The sequence below is a fragment of the Orycteropus afer genome, unplaced genomic scaffold (genome assembly GCF_000298275.1).
Source record: "Orycteropus afer afer isolate SDZICR_OR568_19922 unplaced genomic scaffold, OryAfe1.0 scaffold00573, whole genome shotgun sequence".
In the NCBI taxonomy this organism is placed as follows: Eukaryota; Metazoa; Chordata; class Mammalia; order Tubulidentata; family Orycteropodidae; genus Orycteropus; species Orycteropus afer.
In genome coordinates this window covers 674,680-701,671 of record NW_006922160.1, presented here as the reverse complement: position 1 = coordinate 701,671, position 26,992 = coordinate 674,680, and the positions used below count along the sequence as shown (strand labels likewise).

General features: G+C 45.3%; 1 protein-coding gene across 1 annotated transcript; it reads right to left on the bottom strand.

Annotated features, from left to right (window-relative positions):
- Window positions 1-26,765, bottom strand: HRH2 (histamine receptor H2). The gene is made up of 2 exons (XM_007956046.2): window positions 25,705-26,765; window positions 1-217 (listed from the first exon to the last, which is right to left on the bottom strand). Exons 1-2 carry the CDS (start codon window positions 26,763-26,765, stop codon window positions 1-3), a joined length of 1,278 nt encoding a protein of 425 aa, XP_007954237.2.
- Between the last annotated feature and the right edge of the window lie 227 nt (window positions 26,766-26,992).

The following is a 26,992-nucleotide window of genomic DNA, read 5'->3' as shown; positions in this document are numbered from 1 at the left end:
CTAGAGCACCCTGGAAGGTGGTGTCCTCAGCGGCTCTGGGAGCAGCATCCTCACTGCTTCCAGGGGCAGTGTCCTCAGTGGTTCCTCAGACAGTGACTCCCCTGATTGGTCCTCTGGATGGGCTCCTGGGTGCCTCTGAAGGAACTTAAGCCCCCACAGGCTCTTGCAGCAGCTCAGGAGGTTGCTGGCACACAGGGTGCAGGACAGCGCTGGCTTCCTGAGGAGACATAAGCACAGGTCAGTGCTGAGCTGGAGGCTGAACAAGGCCACCTGCTTCTCACTTTTATTTCTTCTAACCTGGGGCCTGGGGAGGGTGGGGTGGAATGGAGTGGGATGGGGGACCTCCCTTTGCCACCCAGAACAGTCCACATGCATCAGAGACTTCTTCCCTCAAACCAAAAAGGAACATTCAGGGGAACAGCTTTTAAATTCCAACTCTGCTTCTGACATGCTATGTACCCTTTACCTCTTTGAACCTCAAATGGAGGTAACCAAACCACCTTTCCAATTCTTGAAAGGATTAATTGTTAGCCAATGTCTATAAAAGTATCCCATACATTGCCTAGCACATTCACTACCATCAGCTGCCACTGAGTCAATTCAAACTCATGGTGAGCTCATGTGTGTCAGAGAAGAGCTGTGCTCTATAGGGTTTTCAATGGCTACTTTTTCAGAAGTAGTTTCCCAGGCCTTTCTTCTGAAGAGTCTCTGGGTAGAGTTGAACTGGCAGCTTTTTGTTAGTAGCCAATCATGCTAACCATTTGCATCACCCAGGGACTCCTGCCTGGCATGAAGTAGGAGCCTAATTAACGTCTTCTATTTCAGAGCCTCCATGAAATGATTCCTGAGCAGCTACAATGTGGCTCCCATGAGATGGAGGAAAACTGGCAGAAGTCTCTTCTCATTATTTGTGGTAGTTACATTCTACAATGTCCCTGTGAACACACCGAGTTTGTAAATACCAGATCAACCTCATGCAACTCGCAAGTCATTTCTCACTTCTCTGCAAATGATCATGAATGCCTGTGAATGACCGGAAGAGTACTGCAAGTATTGATTTGGGAATTACAAATAAATTTTAGCAAGTAGGAGAATTTGCAAATGCGCAGTCCACAAATAATGAGGTTTGACCGCATAAAGATCTATTCTGCCTTGTGTTCAAATCAATAATGAATGTATTTATCTCCCCATTAGAATGATGTTTCCCAAAGGTGAAGCACTTGTCTTTCAACTCCTGTAACTGTACTAAAAACCAAACTCACTGCCGCTGAGTTGAATCCCACTCATAGCGACCTCTCCTTGGGTTTCCAAGGCGGTATCTTTACAGAAGTGGTCGGCACATAATAAGTTTTCAATGGATCTCTATTGATTCAATATGATTGAAGGATAGGTCACTGGAGGGATGTTAACCAAATCTCTTGGTAGGGAGGCTTTGAACCAATTATTTAACATACATTTTCAGAAAGAAGAGGATTTCCTTCACCTGGGCATACAAAGTCCCTCCACTTGTTGCCTGCTGTGATGTGGATGCCAGATCCCTCAGCCCCTCTCAAGGAGTAAGAATTGCCTCATCATACCTATTTCAAGCCTCATTAGGTCAAAGGGAAAAGCTCAGTTTGGTGGTCTCATGTTTTCGACACCTCTCAGCACCTGCTGATTTCCCTTTATAACAAAGAGAGGGAGGTGCAGAGTTTACATCAGGCAATTGTAGACTTTGATGACATGGTTCTCGGTATCTATGATCATGAGTACTTTTTGTTTTCTACCGTGATACTGGGTTTCCATTTATGGTGTGATAGATATAGTGCCTAAGGCACTGGACTGTTAACCATAGGGCTGGCGGTTCAAATCCACCAGGAACTCCTCAGAAGGAAGATAGGGCAATCTTTCTGTATTGATACTGCCTCGGTAACCCAAGGAGAGGTCACTATGAGTCAGGTCCGACTCGACAGCACATAACAACAACAACAATAAAGTTTCCTTATACATTTATTTCAGTAAAAACAGTGAGTTGGTTTATGGAATTAAGTACATATAATATAGGTGAAGGAAGCCCTGGTGGTGCAATGGTTAAATGCTTGGCTGCCACATAGGTTAGTGGTTTGAACCCACCAGCCACTCCTTGAGAGAAAAGACCTCAGGAGAAAAGACCTGGCAATCTCATAGAGAGTACAGCCTAGTATACCCTCTTAAAACCCACTGCCATTGAGTCGATTCTGACACATAGCAATCCCCACTGGGTTTCCAAGGCTGTAAATCTTTACAGAAGTAGATTGTCTCATCTTCCTCCCATGGAGCAGCTGGTGGGTTTGAACTGCTGACCATCTGGTTAGCAGCCAAATGTCTTACCCACTACATAATCAGAGCTCCAGTAAACCCTATGGGGTACTTCTGTTCTGTCCCATTTGAAATATATATATATATATATATATATATCTCAAACCCACTGCCATTGAGTTGATTCCGACTCAGAGTGGATTTGGACTGTTACCCTTCTGGTTAGCAGCCAAATGCCTTACCCACAACACCACATGAGTGGTGGTGTATGAGTTGGAATAGACTCAACAACAAAAACAAGGTTAGCACGATTAATTGAATCATGCTCCCCTTCTTAAGAAGGGTTGGTTTTGCCCTTTTTCTTCATTCCAGTATAGCCATAACCATTTCTGGAGCCTGTGTGGCCCAAGCTGTCCCTGAAGGTCTGGCCAGCTCCTCCCTCTTCACAGAAAACCCTGCTCTCACCTTCACCTCAAGGGCATATCCCTGGCACTTCAGAGGTTTAGGTGTCCTGTCCCAGGTTAGCAGTTTACATATTTGACCAGGTAGGCAGGTATCTGCCCTTAGATTAACATTCCAGATGGAGCCTGCTGCTCTGATAAAGTAACTTGCACTGAAATATGTGACATTATTGAAGAAAAGCTAGCTCTAGGCTACAAAATAACTACCTTCCTTCTTCCAAGGGGCTTAAAAATCACTTAGGATAATACTATCACAGAAATAGCACATGTTCATAGTAAAAAACTCAGAACATACAGATTAACAAAAATAAAATTAAAATCTCAAATAATTCCTTTACTCACACTTCTCTCTTTTTTGTTACATATCAATTCAGTCATATTTTAAAATGAAATACACTATACACTCAAAGAGACTATCTATAAAATACCTACTGCTGCTGAGTCGATTCCAACTCATAATGACCCTAAAGGACAGAGTAGAATTGTCCTACAGGGTTTCCAAGGCTGTAAATCTTTACAGAAGCAGACTGCCTCATCTTACTCCCACGGAGCAGCTGGTGGGTTTGAACTGCTTATCTTTTGGTTTGCAGCAGAGCACATTAACCACTAGGCTGCCAGGGCTCCTTTAAAAACACATATGCATGGTTTAAAGAACATTAAAAAAAAGTCAGTGTAACCACCTCTCAGGTTAAAAAAACAGAACTTATCAGTATCTGACTGGTTGGTGTGTGCCTCCCTCTGTCCCAGAAGTAATCTCTATCTCAAATTTCGTGTTAATCATTGCTTTTGTTGTATGTTCAGCAAATACTTAGGTATCACCAAATAATACATCTACCACCTGTCTGTCAGTTTGTTGTACTTTGGTGACTTGAGTGCTGCTATGATGCTGGGAGCTCTACTTACAGTATTTCAAATATCAGTAGGGTCACCCATGGTGGACAGAGTTCAGTGGAGCTCCCAAACGATGCCATACTTGGAAGAAAAAACTGGCTTTCCACTTTTTAGAGTTACTCAGTGAAAACCCTATGGATCAGAGAATATTGTTCAAGACTTTGACTTGCTTACTTTGCATGTACCATCAAGAAAGAGTGATCACTGGAGAAGGACATTATAGTTGGTAAACTGGAGGCCAGTGAAGGCAAGGGAGACCCTCAGTGACATGGATGGACCCAACAGCTCTGTGTGGGAGTTCTAAAATTTGATACTTGACTTGTATCAGAATGATCAGCCTAGGATTGAGTCCTGACTCCATCTTAACTTTTGCTTATTTCCCTGGTAACCGTCAAACCCTTCGATAGTCTTAAGTACATAACAAAGGAAACGTTTTTCTTCTCTTTGGTTAAACTAGAGGCATAGAAAGAATGATCATCAGGGAAGGTCTTGATACAGAATCCTCATCAGAAATTCCCTCAGAAGCCCTTAGGAAATGTCTTAAAATAATTACCTTATGATCACCCTGTCAAACCCCCCCATAACCACACATATTTAAACTAACCAAGCCAAATAGCCTGCATTCTTATTTCTAACCAATCACTGTAAAGACCCTCTCTCCCTGCTTCAAGTTGTCCCCCCTCTGGCTTCTAAGATCTTGCAACTCCCAGTCAGAATGCTGTAGCTTTAGTTCTTGATTTTACCTCATAAATGTGCCTGTTACTTTACCATTTTGGAGAGCTCTGGTAGCATAGTGGCTAAAAGCAGTTGACTGCTAACCAGAAGGCTGGTGGTTCAAACCCACCAGCCACTCCTCGGAAGGAAGGTTGGGCAATCCTACTTCCGTAGTGATACTGCCTCGGAAACCCAAGGAGGGGTCGCTATGAGTCGGGGCCGACTCGACGGCACATAACAACAACAACAACAACAATTTCACTTTGCGAGATCAGACATGTTCCTGGTTTGAACGGTTTTGAGCCTTCAATAAATCTCTTTGCTTTTATTTCAACAGAGTGTATGTTCTTAGTTACTGACAGCCCTAATGATGGACTCAAATATCATGGATGTTCACAGACTTCAATAATCATGAAGACAGTGCAGGACCAGGAAATATTTTGTTCTGTTATACTCAAGGTCGTCACAAGCCAACTAGAAGGCAACAAACAACAACCATCTCTTAATTGCTACTAACCTGTAGGAGCTTTGTGGGTAGAAACCCTGGGAAAGACAGTAAGAGATGTTTGTCATTTTGGTAAACACCTTCTGAGCACCAGCCATGTTCTGTGGGCAATGGGAGTGGGGGGGGGCAGCATGAGCTTTGGGACTAGGAGTCCTTTGTTCAGCTAGAGCCTTCCTCATTTTGCATTTTGCCTCAGACAATTCCATCTCCCTTCTTAAAACCCTCTCTTTACCAAGGAAAAGGCTGTTGAAATCATGAGATGAGACAGGAGAAGAGAAATATCTTGAGATTTCAAGGGATTCTTTGGCAGTGGATAGAGCCAATAGGTGCTTTGCCCACAGGAGTCCCCAGACAACTGATGGTGGGTGGGCATGTGCTTAGAGTTGGGGCTGACCACTATACTCAGGCTACTGTTTGTCTGGTACCCACAGCATGAGAACCCAGAGTGCCAATCTGGCTTACGGGCTGGAAGCAGGTCACAAGAAAGTCCCTTCAACTTTATGAGGAAGTGGGAGTGGAGGAAGTGGAAGTAGGAGTGAGGAGGTTTGAGAGCAGAAGTGGGTGGTGCAGGCCCTCGGAGCCAGCAACAACCCATTCACCATCTTTCTCGTGGTTTCCATAACCATCAAAATCTGGAACGATTTCTGCAGGCCAGGCCCAGTTAAGGGTTGTTTCAAAACAAGCCATGAGGTGGAACTTCTAGAATGCCCAGTTGCCCCAGGACTAACCAGAATGTTATCTTCCTGCCTTTTCATTTTCTTCCACAAACCAATATTACTCAATATGCAGAATTTACCTAATTTTGCCCTCTGCTCACAAAAATAACTTTTGTTTTCCTAGCCCTTTCAAAAGTTTCTGAGAGTAAACACAGAAGGCTTGCCTAACATTGGAGCCCCTGGGTGGTGCAAATTATTAACACAATTAGCTGCTGACTGAAAAGTTGGAGGGTTGGAGTCCACCCAGAGTCACCTCAGAAGAAAGGCCTGGTGATCTACTTTAGAAAATAAACTCTGAGAAACCCTATGGAGCACAGTTGCACTCTGGGATTTCCATAAGTTGGAATCCACCTGACAGCGTTAGTTGCCCACCATCAGAATCTGACTGGCAAGGGCTACACCCAATCAGAAGTCCCTGGAGCCGGGTGAATGGGTGGCTCGCTTTTTGGAAGCTGGTATGAGCCTGGGCAGAGAATTTCCACAGGAGCTTTTCAAACACTCTGGGTTCACTTTTGTGCCAAATAATGTGGAATTTATCCAAGAAAACAAGCCCTAGAGCTCTGTTGGGACTTAGATTAATAGACAATAGTCACAAATGATTAATGCCTTTTTTATTTTAACCCCATGGCAAAGGAAATACATGGTAAGGGTCAGGGGCTATAGGCTCATAAAGTAAATTTTTTTTGGGGATTTCTTACGATACATATCTCTAAATACTGCTGGGTCACAGCTGGGACCAGATGGGAGCTCATCGAAGGTGGGCTTGGACATGGCTCTAGTACTCCTGGCAGGACTGGCAGAGAGCAGGATCTGTGAATAATTCTGGTGAGTTGAATGAATGGATGATTGGCAAGAACTAGCATAGATGGGGAGTCCCCATGCTGGCTCTTGAGACAGGTGTTCTGCATCCCCTTTCCTATTTAACCTTCTCCACAGTGATATAAGGAGCTTTAGTGGTGTAGTGGTTAAGGCATTTGGGTGCTAACCAAAAGGTCAGTGGTTCAAACCTACCAGATGCTCTGGGAAAAAATAAAAGATGAGGCAGTCTGCTTCTATAAAGATTTACAACCTTGGAATCCCCAATGACGTTTGCTATGAGTCAGAATCGACTTGATGGCAGCAGTGAGTTTGCTTTGGTATGTTCATACAAGGTAAGTACAAAAATCAGTTGCTATTTATATAAAACTCAAAATCATAAAAAAGACCAGTCTTACTGGTCTGATAGAGACTGATGGAACCCCTGAGATGATGGCCCCTAGTCACTATTCGGGCCTGGAATTGAACTTACTCCCATGGCTTCCAGCCAAACAATGTTGCTGTTAGGTGCCATTGAGTTGGCTCTGACTCATAGAAATGAGTATGTGTCTATGTGCCTGTATCTGGACGTGAGTGTGACTGTGTGTGCCAAGACTATGAACTGCAGAAGACATTTCTGGCTCTGGGAATCAGAGAAGTCTCTGTGGAACAGGTGGCATTTAAGTTGGGCCTGAAGCAATTGGAAGAAATTCAACAAGGGTGTTTGGGGAGGTGGGAAAGTTTCTTCAGGCATAGGAAACAGCAAGAGATGTGGGCTGTGGTCTGGGGACAGGGAATGGTCTAGTTTAGCTGAAGAAAAAGGAGTGTGGGATGGAGTGGGAGAGGAGAGGAGAAAGGGACTCTGTAGCTAGAACGTGAGGCTCTAGATGAGGCATTTGAATATAATCTGGTTGGCACAGAGAGCTACAGAAGGCTTTGGAGCATAAGAATGTCAGGAACTGACCAAGGAATGGTATCAGCCTGTAACCTGCTCCAAGATCTTACTACTTCATGGGTCAGTGAGATTGCATCCACATCCATGGACAGTGGGTGCCTGAGATTGGGAGCATTCACCCATCACTGGGAGAGCCAAGGCCGCAGGTGAGTAAGTCTTGTAAGAATCCTCTTTAAGGCATTCACCTTGAGTACTTAGTCTGTGATTGGCTTGTGACCGCTGACCAAGGTCACAAAGCTGGTGAGTGGAATAACTGGGCTCCAAACTGCTAGGCCCAAAACCTGTGCTCGACTCTGAAATGGGAGCCAGCATGCCTAGAGTTTCTACTACATGCCAGGCCTGGCTCTAAGCATTCTGTTTGTATTAACTCAGCCACTCCTATTAAAAAAAAAAAAAAAAAACACCTCAATGCCATCAAGTCGATTCTGACTCATAGTGACCCCCATTGGGTTTCTGAGGTGGTAAATCTTTACAGAAGTAAATTGCCCAGTCTTCCTTCCACAGAGTGGCTGGTGGGTTTGAACCACCAACCTTCTGGTTAGCAGTCAAATGCCTTAGGCACTGCACCAGAGCTCCTTGTTGTTGTTGTTGTTGTTATGTGCCATTGAGTCAAACCTGACTCATAGCGACCCCTCCTTGGGTTTCCGAGGCAGTATCACTATGGAAGTAGGATTGCCCAACCTTCCTTCCGAGGAATGGCTGGTGGGTTTGAACCACCAGCCGTCTGATTAGCAGGCAAGTGTCTTAGCCACTATGCTACCAGAGCTCCCCCAGAGCTCCTTAGTTAATCCTATATTAGAGCTTAAATCCTAAAGCACTTGGTTTGTGGAAGGTTGTGATCTTCAACAGGAGTCCTAACTGCATAGTGAATCTTGAGATAAGTTCAGATGCCATTTGAGTTCTTTCTAAGTATTAAATGAGCAATGTGGCTATGCTTAGACAAGGAGGAGCAAGCCCAGGGAGGGAAAGTTGGCCCTTAAGCTCACACAAAGAGCTAAGGAACTTGCTTGGATATGTCCTTAATGATTAGCTGCATGTTACCTAATTTACGTTAAACCTTGGGGTCCTGGTGTTATAGCCACTGTCTGGCTATGACTCAGGGTTGTGTGATCATGAGTCATACCCTGACCATAGGATCACAGAAACCCCAGAATCAATCTGTAACCTTTTTTAACCTACCATGGTTTATGTATTCCACAAGGTTGTGGTGGCTTCTTGGCCACAGCCAGCTACCCTGAGGGGGAGAGTAGTTGGTCTGTGGGCTCGGAACTGTGGTTGCAGGGACATCAAGCTCAACTGACATAACACTACACAAAAACAGTGTTCTACATCCTACTTTGGTGAGTAGCAACTGGGGTCTTAAAAGCTTGCAAGCAGCTATCTAGATGCAACGATGGGTCTCTCCTCATCCAGAGCAAAGAAGAATGAAGAAAAACAAACATGCACAGAAACAAAGTCCAAGGGACTAGTAGACCATGTGATCCTGAGCCTATATGACCATGAGACCAGAAGAACAAGATAGTGTCAGGCTACCACTGTCAACTACTCAGAGGGAGATCAGTGCAGTAGATCCTGGACAGTGGGAGAACAATGTGAAACAAAACTCAAAATCAGAAAAAAAGACCAGGTTTGCTGGTCTAATAGAGCCCAGTGAAACTGCTGAGACTATGGTCCTAGTTACCCTTCAGGTCTGGAACTGAACTCACTCCTGTGGCTTCCAACCAAACAAAAGGTTTTGGAATGAACATTTATATCAGGCAGTTACACTTCTTGGAGCTATTAGTTGTAGGAGAACAGAAGGGCAGTGTTTGCACAGGGAGATAGCTCGAGGGGCAGGAGTGCATAGGAGGGAAGGTCATAGGGAAGAGGTAACTACAGGGAGGAAGTGGGGAGAGAGCTGCTACATTGTGGGGAATTGCAGTCAATGTCATGAAACTAAATGTTTATGAACTGCTGAATGGAAAATGAATTTGGTCTGTAACTTTCACCCAAATCACAATAAATTTTTTTTAAAAAAATAGTAATTGTGTACATATCCTAACCATGGTCCTTTTCCTGCTTCTGCAGTCCCACCTGTGACAGTGATGGATTGACTTGTCATCAGTCATGATCTTGTGATGATTTCTTCCGTGCTCTATCGTATATACGAAAACCATGGCTGTGATTCAGCAGACTCCTTCGGCCTCTGTACTGTGTCTATGATAATCGTTTCCCTCATCAGGACAATTGCTTTCCCTCTGTCCTGTTTAGGGCTTAATAAAAGGATCTCTATAGAATATGTTTGAGTCTGGGGTCTTTTTTTCCCAGCACTATCCTCACACCACCCCATGGGGTAGGTACAGTTAATCTCCATTTGGTGGAGGAAGAAACTAAGGCCCAGAGAGGTTAGGTAACTTGCCCAAAGTCACACAGCTAGTAAGTGGTGCTGGATGTGTTACAGCATGTTGGGCATATTGCTTGAAAGAGAAGTCAAGGGGTAAGGAGCTCTACTTCCTGCTCAGTCCTTCCCATGCCTCTATGTCATCCAGTTTCTGCTGCTGAACTAGGACTGCAGGATAGAAAAATGATAAGAATACTTGTGGATCAGGCACTTAACATCCATGATTTCACTGAACTTTCATAACATCCATGTGACACATATATGTGTTGTGTCTGTATATATATGTATGTACATATTTGCATGTGTGTGTATGTATATATATATATATATATATACATACACACACATACACAAATATGTTATGGATTGAATTGTATCTCCCCCAAATAAGTTAAATTCTAACCTCTATGCTTGTGGTTATAAGTCTATTTTGGGAATGGGTTATCTTTGTTATGTTAATGAGGCAATGTCTTGAGTCAATCTCTTTTGAGATAATATAAAGAGATTAAACAAGCAAGTGAGAGAAAGAGAGAGGGGGTAAGATAAGTGCAAGACACATGGAGATCTCTAAGGAACCAGGAAGGAGAAAGGCTCTCCTTAGAGCAGGTGCTGTGAATTTGGACTTCTAGCCTTCCAAACTGTGAGAAAATAAATGTTTGTTAAAGCCATTCACTTGTAGTATTTCTATTATAGCAGTGCTAGCTAACTAAGACAATGTGTGGTATGTATGTATATGTGTATGTATATCTCTCTGCATGTATATATATATATATATATGAGTGATATATGCATATGTGTGTATGTATAAGTATGATATGTATATATGTGTGTATATGTGCATATGTATATATATACATATGTGATATGTGTATCAGTGTATAGATGTGTATGTGTGTGATGTGTATGTGTTTATGTGTATGTGTGTATATGTGTGATATACATATGTATATATATGTGTATACTTGTGGGTGTATATGTGCTGTGTGGGTATATGTGCACTTTATCCTTATATTCTGATCTCTAAACAGATGAGGAAATCAGGACTCAGGGAAGTTCAGTCACTTGCTCAGAGACTTACAATGTATAGGCGGCAAAGCCTCATGTGTGCCTATGTCTGCCTGACTGCAAAGCTGGACGTGCCCCCACAGACCCTATTCAGTGCTCAGAGGGGGCCCGACAGTAGTCCTCTTCAGAATTTGGGTCAGACTCAAATCTCCTTGGTCCCACCCTTGTGTTCACCCCACCCAGCTGCTTGAACCCTCTGTTAATAACCATTTGAGACTGGCTGACTTGACCAATCCTCTTCTTGAAAGTGTGAAATGTTTTTGCAAACTTAAGGACACCCAAAGTCCCTGCCTATTTAGGCAGTGGGAGCTTACTAAAAGAATCCACAGTACACAGGGCAATTCACAAAGTCATTTCCCATCACTTATCACATCCCATCCTGGTGAGGCAGGCAATGCCACATTCAACTCACAGATGTAGAAATGGAGGTTCAGAGAGGTCTACCATTTGCCCAAAGTTGTCCAGCAGTGGATGGCAGAGCTGGGAATTGTTCCAGGCTGTTGGATGCTACATCTGGGCTTAGCTCCCACTGGCCCTTATTCTTGGCAGTTCATATCCTCTCTTGCAGCATCCACTCTCCTGGCACTTCTAGGACCCTGAAGCTAACATGTCTTCAGTGAGGTGATACCCTCAGATGTGGCTGACAGCAGGGCAGCCTGCACAGCCTGTCTAGAAAATAGCAAGGCAAAGTGCAGCTAAAGGTTCAAAATAGCCCTTTCTTTTGGGGCAGTTCTATTCTGCCCTATAGGGTTGCTATGAGTTGGAATCAACTATACGGAAATGGAATTTTGGTCGGTAATTCTGTTTCCAGAAACTCAGTTTCTAGGGAAATAACCTAAAAGAAACAAAATACTCCATGCATGAAGATGTTCATCAGAAGGTTGCTCATCATAGCAAAAACCTTGGAAGCAACTGCAAGTGTAACAATACAGAGACATTTCAGGCAATCACAAGGTTTTTCCATGCACCCTACCTCCACAGCAGCAAGCTGGATTTCACGAGGTTTCTCCATGCACCCTTCCCCCTTAAGCTAGCATTTACTGGGAGTTAGTGTGTGTCAGGCACTCTTCTAGGGGCTTTACATGTATTCTTGTCTTTAATCCTTCAGTAACATTCTGAAGTGAGTGCTGCTAATATGGGGGCACTGGCAGTTCAGCGGTAGAATTCTCCCCTTGCAAGCAAGAGATCTGGGTTTGATTCCCAGCCAATGTACCTCATGTACAGCCACCCTTCATCTGTCAGTGGAGGCTGACAGGTTCACCTCTTTCTGATGATTGTAATGGGTACAAGCTTGTACCCATGTCCCTCTCATCTGGGTCCTCTGTCAGGCCCTGCACCTTGTCTGGAATTGGTGCCAGGTGAAGGATGATTCAATGGATGAGACAGGGGAAGATTTAGCAGCCACTACAACAACAGAAGGAGTTCTGGTGGCATAGTGGTTAAAGCATTCAGCTGCTAACCAAAAGGTTAACAGTTCAAACCCATGAACTGCTCCATGGGAGAAAGATTTACATAAAGGTTTACAACCTTCCATAAAGATTTACAGCCTTAAAAACTGTATAGGGCAGTTCTATTCCATCCTAAAGGGTCATTATGAGTATGGCAGTGGGTTGGATTTATAATGAGAGATGGGCCAGCTGCTCATTGTGTGGACCCTCCATCACCATGGTAGGAAGGGAGATCACAGCATGACCTCAAGGACTGTGGAAGGTGATATTATGGATTGAATTGTGTTCTCAAAAAAGATATGTTGAAGTCTTAACCCCTGTGCCTGTGCACGTGACCTTGCTTGGAAATACAGTCTTTGTAGTTATTATCAGTTAGCACAAGGTCATATTGAAATACGGTGGGTTCTAATCACTATCTGAGTGGTGTCCTTACAAAAGAGGAGAAGAGACACAGACATAGAAAGACACAGAGGGGATGTGTGTGAAGATGTGAAGATGGAGGCAGAGATTGGAGAGCTCTACAAGCCATGGAATGCCAAGGATGGCTAGCTGCCACCAGAAGCTAGGAGAGAGGCTTGGTAGAGTTTCTCCTTTAGAAGACTCAGAGGGAATCAACATGGCTGACACCCTGATTTCAGGGTCTTGGCCTCCAGAACTGTGAGAGAATAAATTTCCGTTCTTATGAGCCACTCAGTTAGTGGTACTTTGTGTGACAACCCTAGGAAACAAATACAGGTGGCAACAGGGATAGGCTTTCTTTTTGACTTCCAATTTTAGCTTCTGTTTCAATGAACCTCAAGTCTGGGAAGGGGAAGGCCTCTGAGTTCTCTGGGCATAGGGGATGGGCATTTACTCTGACTGGCAGAGAAAGGACTAAGTCTCACCCATAGACCTGTGATACCCAAAGCTTGCAGGGCTCCTCCCTCAAGCTGCAACTTTCCTCCACTGATGAGTGGTAGGGAAACAGACATAACTGATGGCTTGACAGCTAGTGCCAGCTGCCACTTCTTAGCAGATGGGGCAACCCCCCCTTCTCCATCTCTGGGAAGGGAGGGAGTAGCTTCTTTCAGCCCAGTAGAGCCTCAGCAACTATATACAGTGTGTGGGGCTCCTAGCCCAGCAGATTTCAGACACACCTACATCCCTGTCCCAATGCCCACATACTGGCCACAAACAGCCATTTGCATTTAATGAACACTAGAGTGTCTCCAAAACAGAAAGTGACATCCTTCTGTTTCTTCAGGGGCCGTGAGGCCACCAGATGTCAGTTTTCCTACAGATGAGAAAATTGGAGCTCAGAGAGGGATGTGATCTTCTCAAGATCACACAGCAGTCAGCAGCAGAGGCAGTGGAAGCCTGCTCCACTTGGTGCCCAGGTTGGGGTCTCCCTATGCCTCCCCTGTACACCACCTGCTCCTGCCCCCGCATCAGCAGCTTCAAGTCATGACAAGTACAAGTTCTACTGAATTTCCTCTGCAGTCAGATCAACTCATTAGTATGAAAAACACGCTCCTCACCACCCTTGCCAGAAGATTCTTGAGACAAACACAGTTGGGATTTTGCATAATTTTTCTCCCTTGTTAAGCATTCACATGGAGTTGGAGTTGGAATGGTCCCTTGAGATGGATCCAAGCCCCCAATTTTCAGATAAGAGACACGAAGCTTAGGGTTAGGACCTAACTTGAGCTATTCAATGGCACAGCTAAGACACAAACCAACAAAGCTGGCCTGAAAACATTTCAGCTGTTCCTCTAAGTGAGGGCAAAATAAAAAATAAAAACTACCACTCACTAGGCACCTAATCTTTGCCTAGTGCTTTACATAAATTGTTCTAGGCCTCACCACAACCCTCTATGGGAGGGCTTCCTGTCCCCATTTTGTAGATGAGCAAGCTGAGTCTCAGAGAGGGCAAGCCACCTGACCAATGTCACAGAGCCAGCATATGCTGGGGCTGGAACTGGAACCCATTTCTTTTTCCTACACGAGAGGTTGGCAAACTATAATTTGTGGGCCAAATCCAGCCACCACCTGTTTTTGTTGAAATGGTTGAAAAAAGAAAGTAAAAAACCCTCTTAACTCATGAAAATGATAAGAAATTCAAATTGCAGTGTCCATAAATATAGTGTTATTGGAACATGGCCACCCTCATTCATTTCTATATTGTCTATAGATGCTTTAGCACTACAATAGGAGTTGAGTAGTCATGACAGAGACTCTGTGGTCTTCAGAATTTAAAATATTTAATACTCATCCTTTTGCCCTTTGTTCCTTTGAAGACTAAGGAAGCTGTGCCTAACTCCTCCACCCCCCCCCCCAAAAAAAATTAAACTCACTGCCTTTGAGTGGATTTGACTCCTAGAGACCCCTCTTTGGGTTTCTGAGGCAGCATCTCTATAGAAGTAGATTGCCCAATCTTCCTTCCAAGGAGTGGCTGTTGGGTTTGAACTGCTAGCCTTCTGGTTAGCAGTCAAATGCCTTAGGCATTCTACAACCAGAGCTCCTAGGCCATGATATTTTCAAAAGCCTCAAATCCATATGAAAGCTGGACAAAGAATAAGGAAGACCAAAGAAGAGTTGATGCCTTTGAACTATGGTGTTGGTAAAGAATACTGGAGACACCATGGCCTGCCAGAAGAACAAACAAATCTGCTCTGGAGGAAGTGCAGCCAGAATACTCCTTGGAAGTGAGACTGGCCAGACTTCATCTCACCTACTTTGGTCCTGTTGTCAGAAGGATATCATGCTTGGTAGAGTGGAAGGTCAGAGAAAAAGGGTAAAACTCTCAATGAGATGGATTGATATAGTGACTGCAACAATAGACTAAAGCACAGCAAGGACTGTGAGGATGGTGCAGACTGGGCAATATTTTTCATTCTGTTGTATATAGGGTCACTATGAGTCAGAGCTGACTCAATGGTCCATAACAACAACAGCCCTTCGGAGAAAAAGCTTGCTGACCCCTGCCCTACAACATGCCACCTCCCCACAAGGCTTGTGAGGGAAGGTATCAGGGCTTTATATGGTTGAATAGGATGTTCACATGCAAGGGAATCAGGCCAACAGGGTGAGTATGGGATGAAATCTAGCCCTCTGCCTGCTTTCCAAGCTGTGTGCCCTGGGATAGGTTCCCTGGAGGAAGAGCCTATTCTTAATTTATTCTCCTAGAGTGTGCACCTTTTTCTTAGAGGTGCTACAATACTGGGGACAGTGGTGATTCAGTGGTAAAATTATCGCTTTCCATGAGGGTCACCTAGTTTGATTCCCAGCCAGTGCACCTCACTGCTTCCCAGCCATGGGCTCCTCTGTCAGTGGAGGTTTGTGTGTTGCTATGATATTGAACATATCTCAGCAGAGCTTTCAGACTAAGATGAACTAGGAGGAAAGGCCTGGAAATCTACTTTCAAAAATCAGCCGATGAAAAAACTATGAACATGATTCGATCACGAGGATGGCAGCACTTCATTCCACTGTGCATGGAGCTGCTACAAGTCAGGGGGTCAACTTGATGGCAGCTGACAGTAGCTGCAGCAGCAACAACATGATACTAGCAGTGGCCCTGAAGGTGTATTTTCCCCCTCCTTCCCCATCCCAGCCCCAGGGACTGTGGCAACCCAGCATGCCCTGCATCAGAAGGAGCCAGGAGGTCTAGATAGAGGGACAGAGCACAGGCAGGGGTCTGAGGGAAGCTGGAGGGATATTGCATAGGTATACATTGAGCCTCTAGCTGTCTTCAAAGGCACAATCTACAGACATGTAAATGAGAAATTCTCTACCTTTCAAAAGATTCCTGGAGGGCCATGGTTTATTCTCCTTGACCTCTGAGGCTGTAAGAGCTTCCCACTTCCTCTCTCTGTCTCCTTCTCCTGACTTCCTCTCCAGGGGTGGGGTTGGGGTGTCTCACTCCCCATATTCTCTGAAGAGACAAAGATGGAAAGAATTTACTCTCACAGCTATTCCTGCTCTGCTTGGCAGCCATTGAGAAGAGCAGCCCCTGCAGGTCTGAGAGTGAGTGATCTATGCCCACTCAGGCAGCAGAGAGGAATTTGGGTCACTAGGATTGTCAATGACCAACCTCAGGCCCAGAGTTCTCCACCCAGGGCCCACAAATGGCCAAGAGTTGCCACAGAACCCAAGCACTTGGTGCAGGAGATATGGAACACTAGATGGAAGGAAGAGGAAGAAGAAAGAAGAAAGAGAGTTGAGGGAAAGAGTACACAAAAAAGAATGGAAGAAAGAAATGAAAGAAGAAAAAGCAGAAAAGAGAGAACTTTGAAAGCATGCTAAATGAAAGAAGTCAGGCACAGAAGACTACATATTATATGAAATGTCCAGAACAGGCAAATCTACAAAAACAGAAAGTAGATTAATGGTTGCCTAGAGCTTGGGGGGAGGAACCCTAGTGATGCAACAGTTAAGCATTCAGCTATTAACCAAAAGATAAAAGGTTAGAACTCACCAGCCATTCTATGGGAGAACAGACCTGTCAGTCTGCTTCTGTAAAGATTATTGTTGTTGTTCCAACTCATAGTGACCCTATGTATGCACAACAGAATGATACACTGCTGGGTCCTGCACCATCTTGAAAATTATTGCTATGTTTGAGCCCACTTTTGTAGTCACTGTGTCAATCAATCTCATTGAGGGTCTTCCTCTTTTTCGCTGACCCTCTACTTGACCAAGCATGAGAATGACTGGTCCTTCCTGATAACATGCCCAAAGTACACAAGAAGTCTCGCTATCCTTGCTTCTAAGGAGGCTGTACTTCTTCCAAGACAGATGTGTTTGTTCTTCTGCCTTCCTTCTGAGGAGTGGCTGGTGGGTTTGAACCACCAGCCTTCTGGTTAGCAGTCAAATGCCTCACGCATTACACCACCAGAGCTCCTTGGTAGTTCACAGTATATTCAATATTCTTTACCAACACCATAATTCAAATGCATGAGTGAGGAAACCCTGTGGGGTGCTTCTATCCTGTCATTTAGGGTTGCTATGAGTTGGAATTGACATGATGGCACACAACAACAAGACTTGGGTAGATTGGTGGAGGGGGAGTGATTGCTAAAGGGTAAGGAGTTTCTTTTGGGGGTGATAAAAATGTTCTAAAATTGACTGTTGCACAAATCTGAATTTCCAAAAAGCCATGGAATTGTATACTTTACATAGGTGAATTATAAGGTGTATATATATATATATATATGTCTTGATAAAGCTGTTACAAAAGAGAAAGAAAGTGAAAGAAAACAGGCAAAACAAAGGGAAAGAAGCAGAGAATCCGGATAAGGATAGTGAAAAAGGAAAATCTATGTTTGTTGAAGTGTCTGCCACATGCCAGTAGTTGTGCTAAGTGCCTGTACCCTTTACTCCATGTTGTTCTTACACTCTGCAAAGTTAGTACAGCCATCCTCACTACTTATGAATTCCATATATTCCAATTCACCTACTCATGACATTGTATTTGTAACTGCTTTCACAGTCCTTCTTGGACATGTGAAGAGTGGCTAAAAATTGCAGTGGACCAACGCCCATATTCCCAGCTGATGTCAAACAAGGCAATAGTCTGCCTCCTTGTTTCAGCACTCATACTGTAAACAAATGTCTTTTTCATGATTTAGTGCCACGTTTTTCTCATTTTTGTGCTTTTTGTTGGTGATTTTGCTATTTAAAATAGCCCCCAAATAGACTCAACAGTTAACAGCAACAATGTGCTAGGTGCTAAGGGTACAATAGGGATACACTGTACTCGGACCTGTCCTCTGGGAACTTAAGGTCTCAGGGGCGAAGACATTAGACAAATAGAAGGCATCATGACAAGTTGGTTTAAGAGGATAGGAGGGTGTTCTGGTTACCTAGTACCACTCTAACAGAAGATACTACAAATGGGATGGCCTTAAGAAACAGGAGTTTATTCTTACAATTTGGAGGCTTTAAGTCCAAGTTCAAAGTCCCAGGCTCTAGGGGCTGTGTGAAAGCCCCTTGACTTTGGGCTTCAGCTCTGCCTCTTGCTCCCAGCCCCCTGAAGCTAGAGGCATCTCTTCACTTAGGCAGCAGTTGGCTACTGAGGCTAACAAGCCCAAGGTCCACAAATAAAATGGCACAGTCCTGATGTTACCAAACCACATGGCAGGCCATTAATTTAAGTCCATTGAAAGTCCCAAGGTTGGCAAAGCATGGCAGGCTGCTGAACGACGACATGGCTACATGTAGGGTCCAAGTGTGCCATATGCTAGAAACCATTCCCAAAGCTTCTCCTTATATAGAGGAAGCAGACCACATCCCAAAGGCAGCTACTCAGCTGCTTGTGGTAGATCCCACCATGGAGTTGATTGCCAGTCTCATCATGGGGAAAAACTACCACCAGCTGCCCAGCCACTCAACCAGGCCCAGCCAAGTTGACACACAAACATAACCACCACAGAGGGGTAATCAAAAGACAAGAGAACTAGGGAGGTAACATTGGTAACATTGAAGAGATGTGAGCCAGGCAGAGAGAGGAGTAAGAAGAGGGCCCTGGGCTGAAGGAAGGGCCATGGGGGTGAAATTACATGTGGTTGGTGGTGTGAGCCAGAGGGGCATGAGAGGGGTTTGAAGCAGTGGTAGGAGCCAGGTGGTGCAGGGCCTTAGAGGCCACCAGGAAGACTTGGTATTTTATTCAATGGTAGCAGTGATGGTTCAGTGGTAGAATTCTTGCTTTCCATCTGAGAGGCACAGATGCATTTCCTGGACAATGCACCTCATGTGTAGCCACCACTTGTCTATCAGTGGAGGCTTGTGTGACTGTGATGCTGACTAGGTTTCAGTGGAGCTTCCAGATTAAGACAGACTAGGAAGAAAGGCCTGGCAATCTACTTTTGAAAGTCAGCCAATGAAGAAAATCTTATGGGTCACAATGGTCTGAACCTCTTGTGCATGGGGCAAGGTAGCAAACAGCAACATTTAATTCCAAAAACGTTCTCTCTGGCTGCAGAGGGAAGGGAAGCAAATGTGAAGGGGCCAGTGGTAGGGAGCTGGTCCTCCAACAAGAGCCCCTTATGAAATGGGGAGCCCACTACCATTTGCATATTTTCTTTCAGAGATCATTCTAAGGCTCTCCTGAACTCCAAACCTCCTGGCACCTGGGAGTATCACAGCCCCAGGCACTGGACTACAGAAGAGACTCTTGATACTAAGGTGTGGGTGAATATTACCTCCTAGCCTTGGGAGATTATCAAGAGAGCAATCAAGTGGGCAGGAAAGGCCCTGAGAGGGCCAGAGAAAGGAGGTTCTGCTCCCAGCTCCATCCCAGCTTGCTTAGGGCCTCAGACAGGGCACTTGCTTCCCTATACCTTGATTTCTCCATCTAGCGTCTGTGTGACTAGCATTGAGATGAATGCCAAAAGTACTGCCAAGTTCAAGTTCAGGCAGCAGTTCATCCTGGAAAGAGTTCAGGTATAGGAGTCAGATGGGTTTGGGCTCATATCCTGGCTCTGCCTTGTATGAGGCTGTATGACCATGAGCCAGTCACCTTGCTTCTGGGAGCCAGGCCTAGTCTGGGGACCACACTTTGAGAACCACAGCCTTAGGATATAATTGCTTACCACTGTCTCCCAAACCCACCTTTTGTCTGTCAGCGTGTGGCGGTGACTTTCACACTGTTATAATGCTGGAAGTTAAGTCACTGGTATTTCAAATACCAGTAGGGTCACCCATGGTGGATAGATTTCAGTTGACCTTCCAGACAAAGAGAGATTAGAAAGAAAGCCCTGGTGACCTACTTCAGAAAATTAGCCAATGAAAGCTCTATGGATCACAACATAATATTATCCAATGTAGTACTAGAAGATGAGTCTCTTAGGTTGGTAAGTACTCAAAATACACAGTGGCTGCAACAATAGACTTGAGGAAACCATTGATCACAAAGATGGAACAGAACCAGGCAACATTTGACTCTATTGTACAACTGGACAGTAATTAAAAACATACCCCAAATAGTGCTGGCTCATAGCAAGTCTTTGATAAGTGCTTTAGAATGAATAAACTCTAGGTGGTTTATTTTGTCTAGGGCATGGGGTGGTGGAGGGTAGACCTGGGCATGACTATGGTGACAGGAAACGGAGCAGATGGTGGTCTGGGACTGAATCATGAAGAGCTTCTAATACCAGGCTAAGGAGTTGGGACTTGTGGTTGGCTGAAACTGACCCTAAAGACATCCACATCCTAATCCACAGAGTGAATGTTACTTCATATGGCAAAAAGGATTTTGAAGTTGTGATTCAGTTGAGGGACTTGAGATACAGATATTATCCTGGGCCCTTAATGTACTCACAAGTGTCCTCATAAGAAGGAGGCAGAAAGGGACTTGCCTACAGAGGAGGTGATATAAGGATGGAATTAAGAGGTTGGAGTGATACTAGGAAGGAGTTGTGAGCCAAGGAATGTGGGAGGCCTCTAGAAGCTGGAAAAGGCAAGGACATGGAATCTCTTCTGAAACCTCCAGAAGGAACACAGCCCTGCCTACTATGCCTTGACTTTAGACTTCTGGCCTCCAAAATCATAGGGGAATAAATGTGTTCTGTTTTAAGCCACCCAGTGTGTGGCAATTGGTACAGCAGCACTAGGACACTAATTAAAGCCCTGGGTGGTGCAAACAGTTGACATGCTAGGCTGTTAAATCTCGTGCTAGGCAGGAGGTTTGAGTTTACCCAGAAAGGCCTTGCTATCTACTTCCAAACATCAGTCATTGAAAACCCTATGGAACACAGTTCTATTCTAATACACATGAGATTGCCATTAGCTGGAACTGACTACATGGGAACTGGTTAGGATACAAACACAGGACCATACCCAGTGGTGATAAGAAGCTACGGAGGTTATTGAGCAAGGTGTCTTTGTGAGATCCATGTTTTAGAAAACTCATTGAGTGAAGGAGCACTGGGGGCAGAGGGGTTAGTGAAAAGGCTGGTGAAGCTTATTGGGGTCAAAAGAAGATGGAGCACTAGGGTCAAGAGGGGACAGACAGAGTATCATTTAGGGGGAGAATCAGCAAAGATTCACACAGATGTGGTTGCTGGTCAGTTGCAGGGAAGGAAAGGGAGGATGGACCAGCTCGGCCAATTTCTTCTCTGGAGCCCCTACTCTATTCAGGGCAGATCTGATCTCTCCTCTTCAGAATTCTCAGTTCAAGCAGACACTCTACCCCTGGCACTGATAAGGGCTCTGGGATGGCCCTGGCTCTTGTCCCAAACAGAAAGCAGGAGGGACACACTATCAGTGGGTTGAGAAGCTGGGAGATGACTGTGATAGCTGGAGCTGTGTGTCAACTTGGCTGGACTACAATTCTGTGTGGTTAAGCAATTGTGATGTGGGTTATTCCCATGATGGGATCGGATGTATAGGTTTTGAGCAGCCAATCTATTGAAACGGAGTTTGTCTAGGGGTGTGGCCTGCTTCCAATATATTTATGGACATCCTGGGAAAAGAGACACTCTTCGGTGGATCGGAATCCTGATGTGCTGGCTACAACTGTCCATGAGCGAACAACCCAGCATTCATTCTGGAGATCTTGGATTCGTCATTCATTGGAGTCAACAGCCAGTATACTGCCTGCCAAACTTGAGCTTGCCAATCCCTGCAACTGCGTGAGTCGCGAAAAGCCTCTAGCTTGACGTTTGATCCAAGAACTTGGGACTTCCCAGCTTCTATAAGTGTGTGAGCCATTTTCCTAAGATCAATTTCTCTTTCTCTGTATGTATATATAAGCTTGACTAGTTTTGCTTCTCTAGAGAACCCAGCCTAACACACTGATCTTATCCAGGGACATACTCACTGGCAGCCTCAGGGGGAAATCAACCTGGGACAGTTCTGGGACTCATGTACTGCCTCTCTGTCCCCCACAGACAGCCATAGTGTGAGACCCTCGAGGCTGAATGGTTCTCCCTTCCTTCTCTGGCCTCTGCTCCTGGGGTCTGGAGGATAGCCTGCTGCAGGTGGATGTGTTCTCTGGTCTTGGCTTTGCAGCTGCTATGTGATCTGGTGGGCATTGCCCCTCTGTTAGCCTCAGTTACTTCACAGTTCTCTTCACCACCTCACTCAGGGCCATGGTTCATACCCCTCAATATGTGGGCACCCAAAGGACCCTCAACAAGGGCTGCTATTACTGCTCAGATCCTGGCTTTGGTTTACTTACAAGCTTGTGTCACTTGTGGCAAGTCATAGTAGTCTCCCTTATCTGTAGGGGATACACTCCAAGATCCCCTCTGCCCTTCCCAGTAGATGCCTGAAACCACAGATAGTACCAAACCTTATATATACTATGTTTTTCCCTATATATACAAACAATGGGTTCTCAGGGTGCCCTGGGAAAGCAGTGTTAATCCATCAGATGATGGTAGGGCCTGGCATAGCTGTTCACCCAACTGTGTTTTCCAGGCTCATACCCAGTGGAGGAGGAGGAAACCAACTGTGGGGCAGAGTGGCACAAGATTTCATTATGTTACTCAGAACAGTGCACAGTTAAAATATTTTTGGATCACAGTGGATTCTGAATAACTGGAACCATGAAAAGCAAAACTGTGGATAATGGGAGCTACTATACTTCATTTTTGTGAGCTTCAATTTCCCATCTATAGAGCAGGGATGAAACAAGTACCTACTTCACAGGGTTATGCTGTGAATGAAATGAGGCCATGAATCTCAGGGCCTAGCAGCACCCTGGATGAACAGGTCTTGTCTCACTTCATTTAAGGTACAGGGGTCTGTTCTCTGGGACAGCTCTCTGGGCCAAGCATGGACTTATCTGGGTGCCCAGGGCACTGGTTTTCAATCCCTGACATGTGCTGCACTGAACCATGACCTGTCTGCTCTCCCCACTAGCCTGGGACAATTATAGGTGGTAAAAGTGGTGGCACGGCCAGGGGGCTTGTTATATCTCCATTTGTACCCTTAGCACTTGCCACAGAGGGGAACAGGATGCCCTCACAGAATGAGGAATACATATAAACCAAGTCAAAGAAGATAAAACTGGCAAATAAGAGGTGCTCAGTAAGTGTTAGCTATCATCATCAGTGTTGCTGTTTAGTGCTTACTGAATGAATGACTTTCCCTAATGACTAGGGTTAGAAGGCAGCTGATTAACCCAGGAGTTCCACAGGTAAAAGCAGCACAAAGTCATGTTTCAAGTGAATGATATACATACTCCACTGAATTCTGTCAGCTGATTCCTTGGATATGATCCATGACCTGTTTTTTTTTTTTTTTTTTTTTCCTTACTAAACTAAATTAGCTTTGCACTTGAGTCTGCTTCCTGAATGAAAGCGTGTGGAAGGACATGGTCAGAAGGTTATTTATTCATTATGAGCAGAAGTGGAAGTGTCCATATAAGAATTTTGGAAAAACACCTGTAGGCAGCTTGGAAGATGGATTTGAGAAGGAGGGTTGAGAGGCTGGAAGGTCAGGTAGAAGGTGAGGCAACAGTTGGGGTGCAGGAGAAATGAGGCTTATTCCAGAGAGATAGTGCAGAGGGACATAGGTCCTGGGCCCAAATTTGTGGGGAGTGCGGGGGGCACTTCACATTTGGTTTGGGGATAGGGGTGGCAACTGCAAAGACTGGAGGGGATATGGGCCCAGGGTACCAGACCCTGCAACTCTCAGATGAGAACCCAGACCCGAGGGTGCAGACCTGCCACGTCTCTCTGGGTGTTTCTTGAGCCCCATGCTTATGAGCACTACTCCACCAGAGCTCTGTGATCCATCTGGGAGTCACAGAGCTGTTCACATTCCTCAATTCCAGCAACTCTGAAGGGTAAGCTGCATGGGGCAGACCCAACACTCTTTGGGAGGAGAAAACAGAGGCCCTAGTGCAGCAGGCACTTGCTTGAGTCACTGAACAAGTAAGGGCAAAGCTGAAGCCAGGGTTACAACCATTGACTTTGCAAAACTGTTTACTATATTACAATAAACCCAAATATGTCATTTCTACACCCCTGGTGCTCAGCACAGGTCCTGGGATGTCATGGCCATCTGACAAATGTTTGCTGAATGAAGGAATGGTGGGTGGATGGATGGAATGCATCAGTTCACCAGACTAACATTCTATGGGGCAAAAGTATGGTCTGTGGGAAGAGAAAGGAAGCAAGCATTTATTGAGCAACTTCTACCTGCCAGCATGCTTCTTTTCTGCATGGTCCTCAACAGCTAAGGTTTACATCTGCCTTTCTATAGAGTAAGGTTCCTCAAGGTGCCTCAAATATTTGGTGTAGTTTCCCTTTGTGCACAGCATCAGCCTTGTTACCAGTGAGTTCATCTAAGTTTCATTGAATTCTCTTTATCTTTTCAACCTGGACATTCTTGGAAGTGGAACCCCAGGGTACCCACCTATCTTGCATCTCCTGCACCCTGTACATCCAATAGGGCTCCAAGCCTTTTAGATTTTGCTCTATTCTTCTCTCCATGGACTAGGGCCCCGTCACCAACATCCTTGTCTGCAGTCTTAGCTGCAACCAGAGCCCTCTTTCTATAGAACAGATCTGCTGATGTTCCCCTTCCTCCTTGCTAAAAACCAAAAAACCAAACTCACTGCCATTAAGATGGTCTGACTCATAGTGACCTCTCCTTGGGTTTTCGAGGTGGTATTTCTACAAAAGTAGACTGTCCAGTCTTCCTTCTGAGGAGTGGCTCTAAGTCTTCAATATTTTCCTAAGATCTACAATAATAATGGCCAAATCCTTAGGTTAGTGTTCAAGACCCTTCTGAGTCTGCCAATCCTCTATCTGATTTGGGTTTCCCTAAGATAAGAGCTGACAAATAGTAGATGCTTAATAAATGCTGAACACAACTGAATTTCTCCTTTAATCCCTACAATACCCCCACCAAGTGGTAGTATCAGTGCATGGCTACCTGACTGCTGAGGATTCCCTGGGTGGTGAACTGGTTAACACACTTAGCTACTAATCAAAAGGTTGGTAGTTCAACTCTACCCAGAGGTGCCTTGGAAAAAGGGCCTGTCAATCTACTTCCAAGAAGCAGCCAGACATTGAAAACCTTATGGACTCCACTTCTAATATGACACACATGGGGTCACCAGGAGTCAGAGTTGACCTGCAGGGAACTGGTGGCATTTGAGAGCTATCTTAGAGGGGGTTAGGTGACCACTTATGACCAAGAAGCATCAGAGGTGGACTTCAAACTTAGGACTCCTGATGGTTAGGATACATATCTAGAAAGAAGAGCCTAGAGTTTCTAGAGTCCAGAGACCTCTGTCCAGGTGCCAGCTATGTGAAACTGGCCAAGTTCTCTGAGATTCAATGCACTCCTTCTAAAAAGAGATAAAAGTTCTACCTTAGGGGGCTCTTGTGAGGACTAAAGGAGACAAAGTTTGCCAAGTGCTGGTGAAAATGCTTGCCCAGCATGTAGCTGATGCCATGTGAACTCAGCCATCTCATCATCATGGTTACCCTCCATTAAGGGGACCCTCCATTCCATGCCCCTGTTCTGAGCCTCCCCCACATAAATGGCTTGGGTTGTTACCTGTCTGTGGCTCCCTGTGGGGCAGTAACCTCAATTTCACACCACATCTGTAGCTTCAGGGGCTTCTCTTCCTGCCCCTTGTGCTCTCTGTTCTGGCTCCTGGACTTCTGAGAGTTGGTGGACCTCAAAGAAGTGTCATGGGAGTTGTGGCAGGTGGATCTGCAGCGGAAGAGCTGCTGGTATGCAGTGCGAAAGTCTCTGTTCAATGCAGCATACAATACGGGGTTCAGGGCTGAGTTGGCATAGCCTAGCCACAGAACAATGGCTTCAATGATGTCATTGACAGCCTCATCCCCTCTGAGCCCACGGTAAACAAACACAGTGAAGTAGGGGAACCAGCAGATGATGAAGGCTCCCATCACAGTGGCCAGGGTCACTGTGGCTTTATGTTCCTTGATGGTGGCTGCATTCCAAGAGCTGATATGATTGATTCTCTTGACCTGATCCCGGGCAATCTTGAAGATGCGATAGTAGGTGATAAACATGATGAGGAGAGGGAGGTAGAAGGTGACTAGCCCATCCACCAAGCCATATACTTCATTGACCTGGACTTTGCATTTTAATGTGGTGTGATTGCCACTGCTAGTCTTGTTCCTGCTGTTCCACCCCAGGTGGATAGAAAGGAAGGACAAGGTGATGGAGATAACCCAAATGAAGACAAGAGAGATGGCGACTCGGATGGGGGTGACAAGCACCGGGTAGCGGAGTGGGTCTGTGACGGCACAGTACCGGTCAAGGCTGATCATGAAGAGGTTGAGGATGGAGGCTGTGCAGAGCATCACGTCCAGGCTGGTGTAGATGTTGCAGAAGATCTGGCCAAAGTTCCAACTGTTGGACAGCTGGTAGATAGCAGAGAAAGGGAGCACCAAGAGGCCAAGGAGCAGGTCAGTGATGGCCAAGGACACGATGAAGCAGTTGGTCAGATTGCGGAGCCGGCGGTTCAAGCCCACAGCCAGGCAGACAACCACATTGCCGGCGATGGTGATTAAGATAAGGGCCACGAGGACCACAATAATGGTGATCTTCCATGCGGTGGAAGAGGGTGCATCTCTGAGCTCCATCCTGGAGCCCTACAGTGCCTTTCCCAGACCACAGACAAAGGTTGCTTCTCCTCAGCTCCCCGAAGTATCAATTATGCCAATCACTGGGCCCCAGGGTTCCAAAAGAGCCAAAAGAAAGGGTTCAGATTTGGGGGATCTTTAAAGAAGGACACAATGTGGTTTTTCTAGAAATAAATAAAGCATTCTGCTATGAGGTGTTGGGCATGAACATGGACGAAGAGCAATAA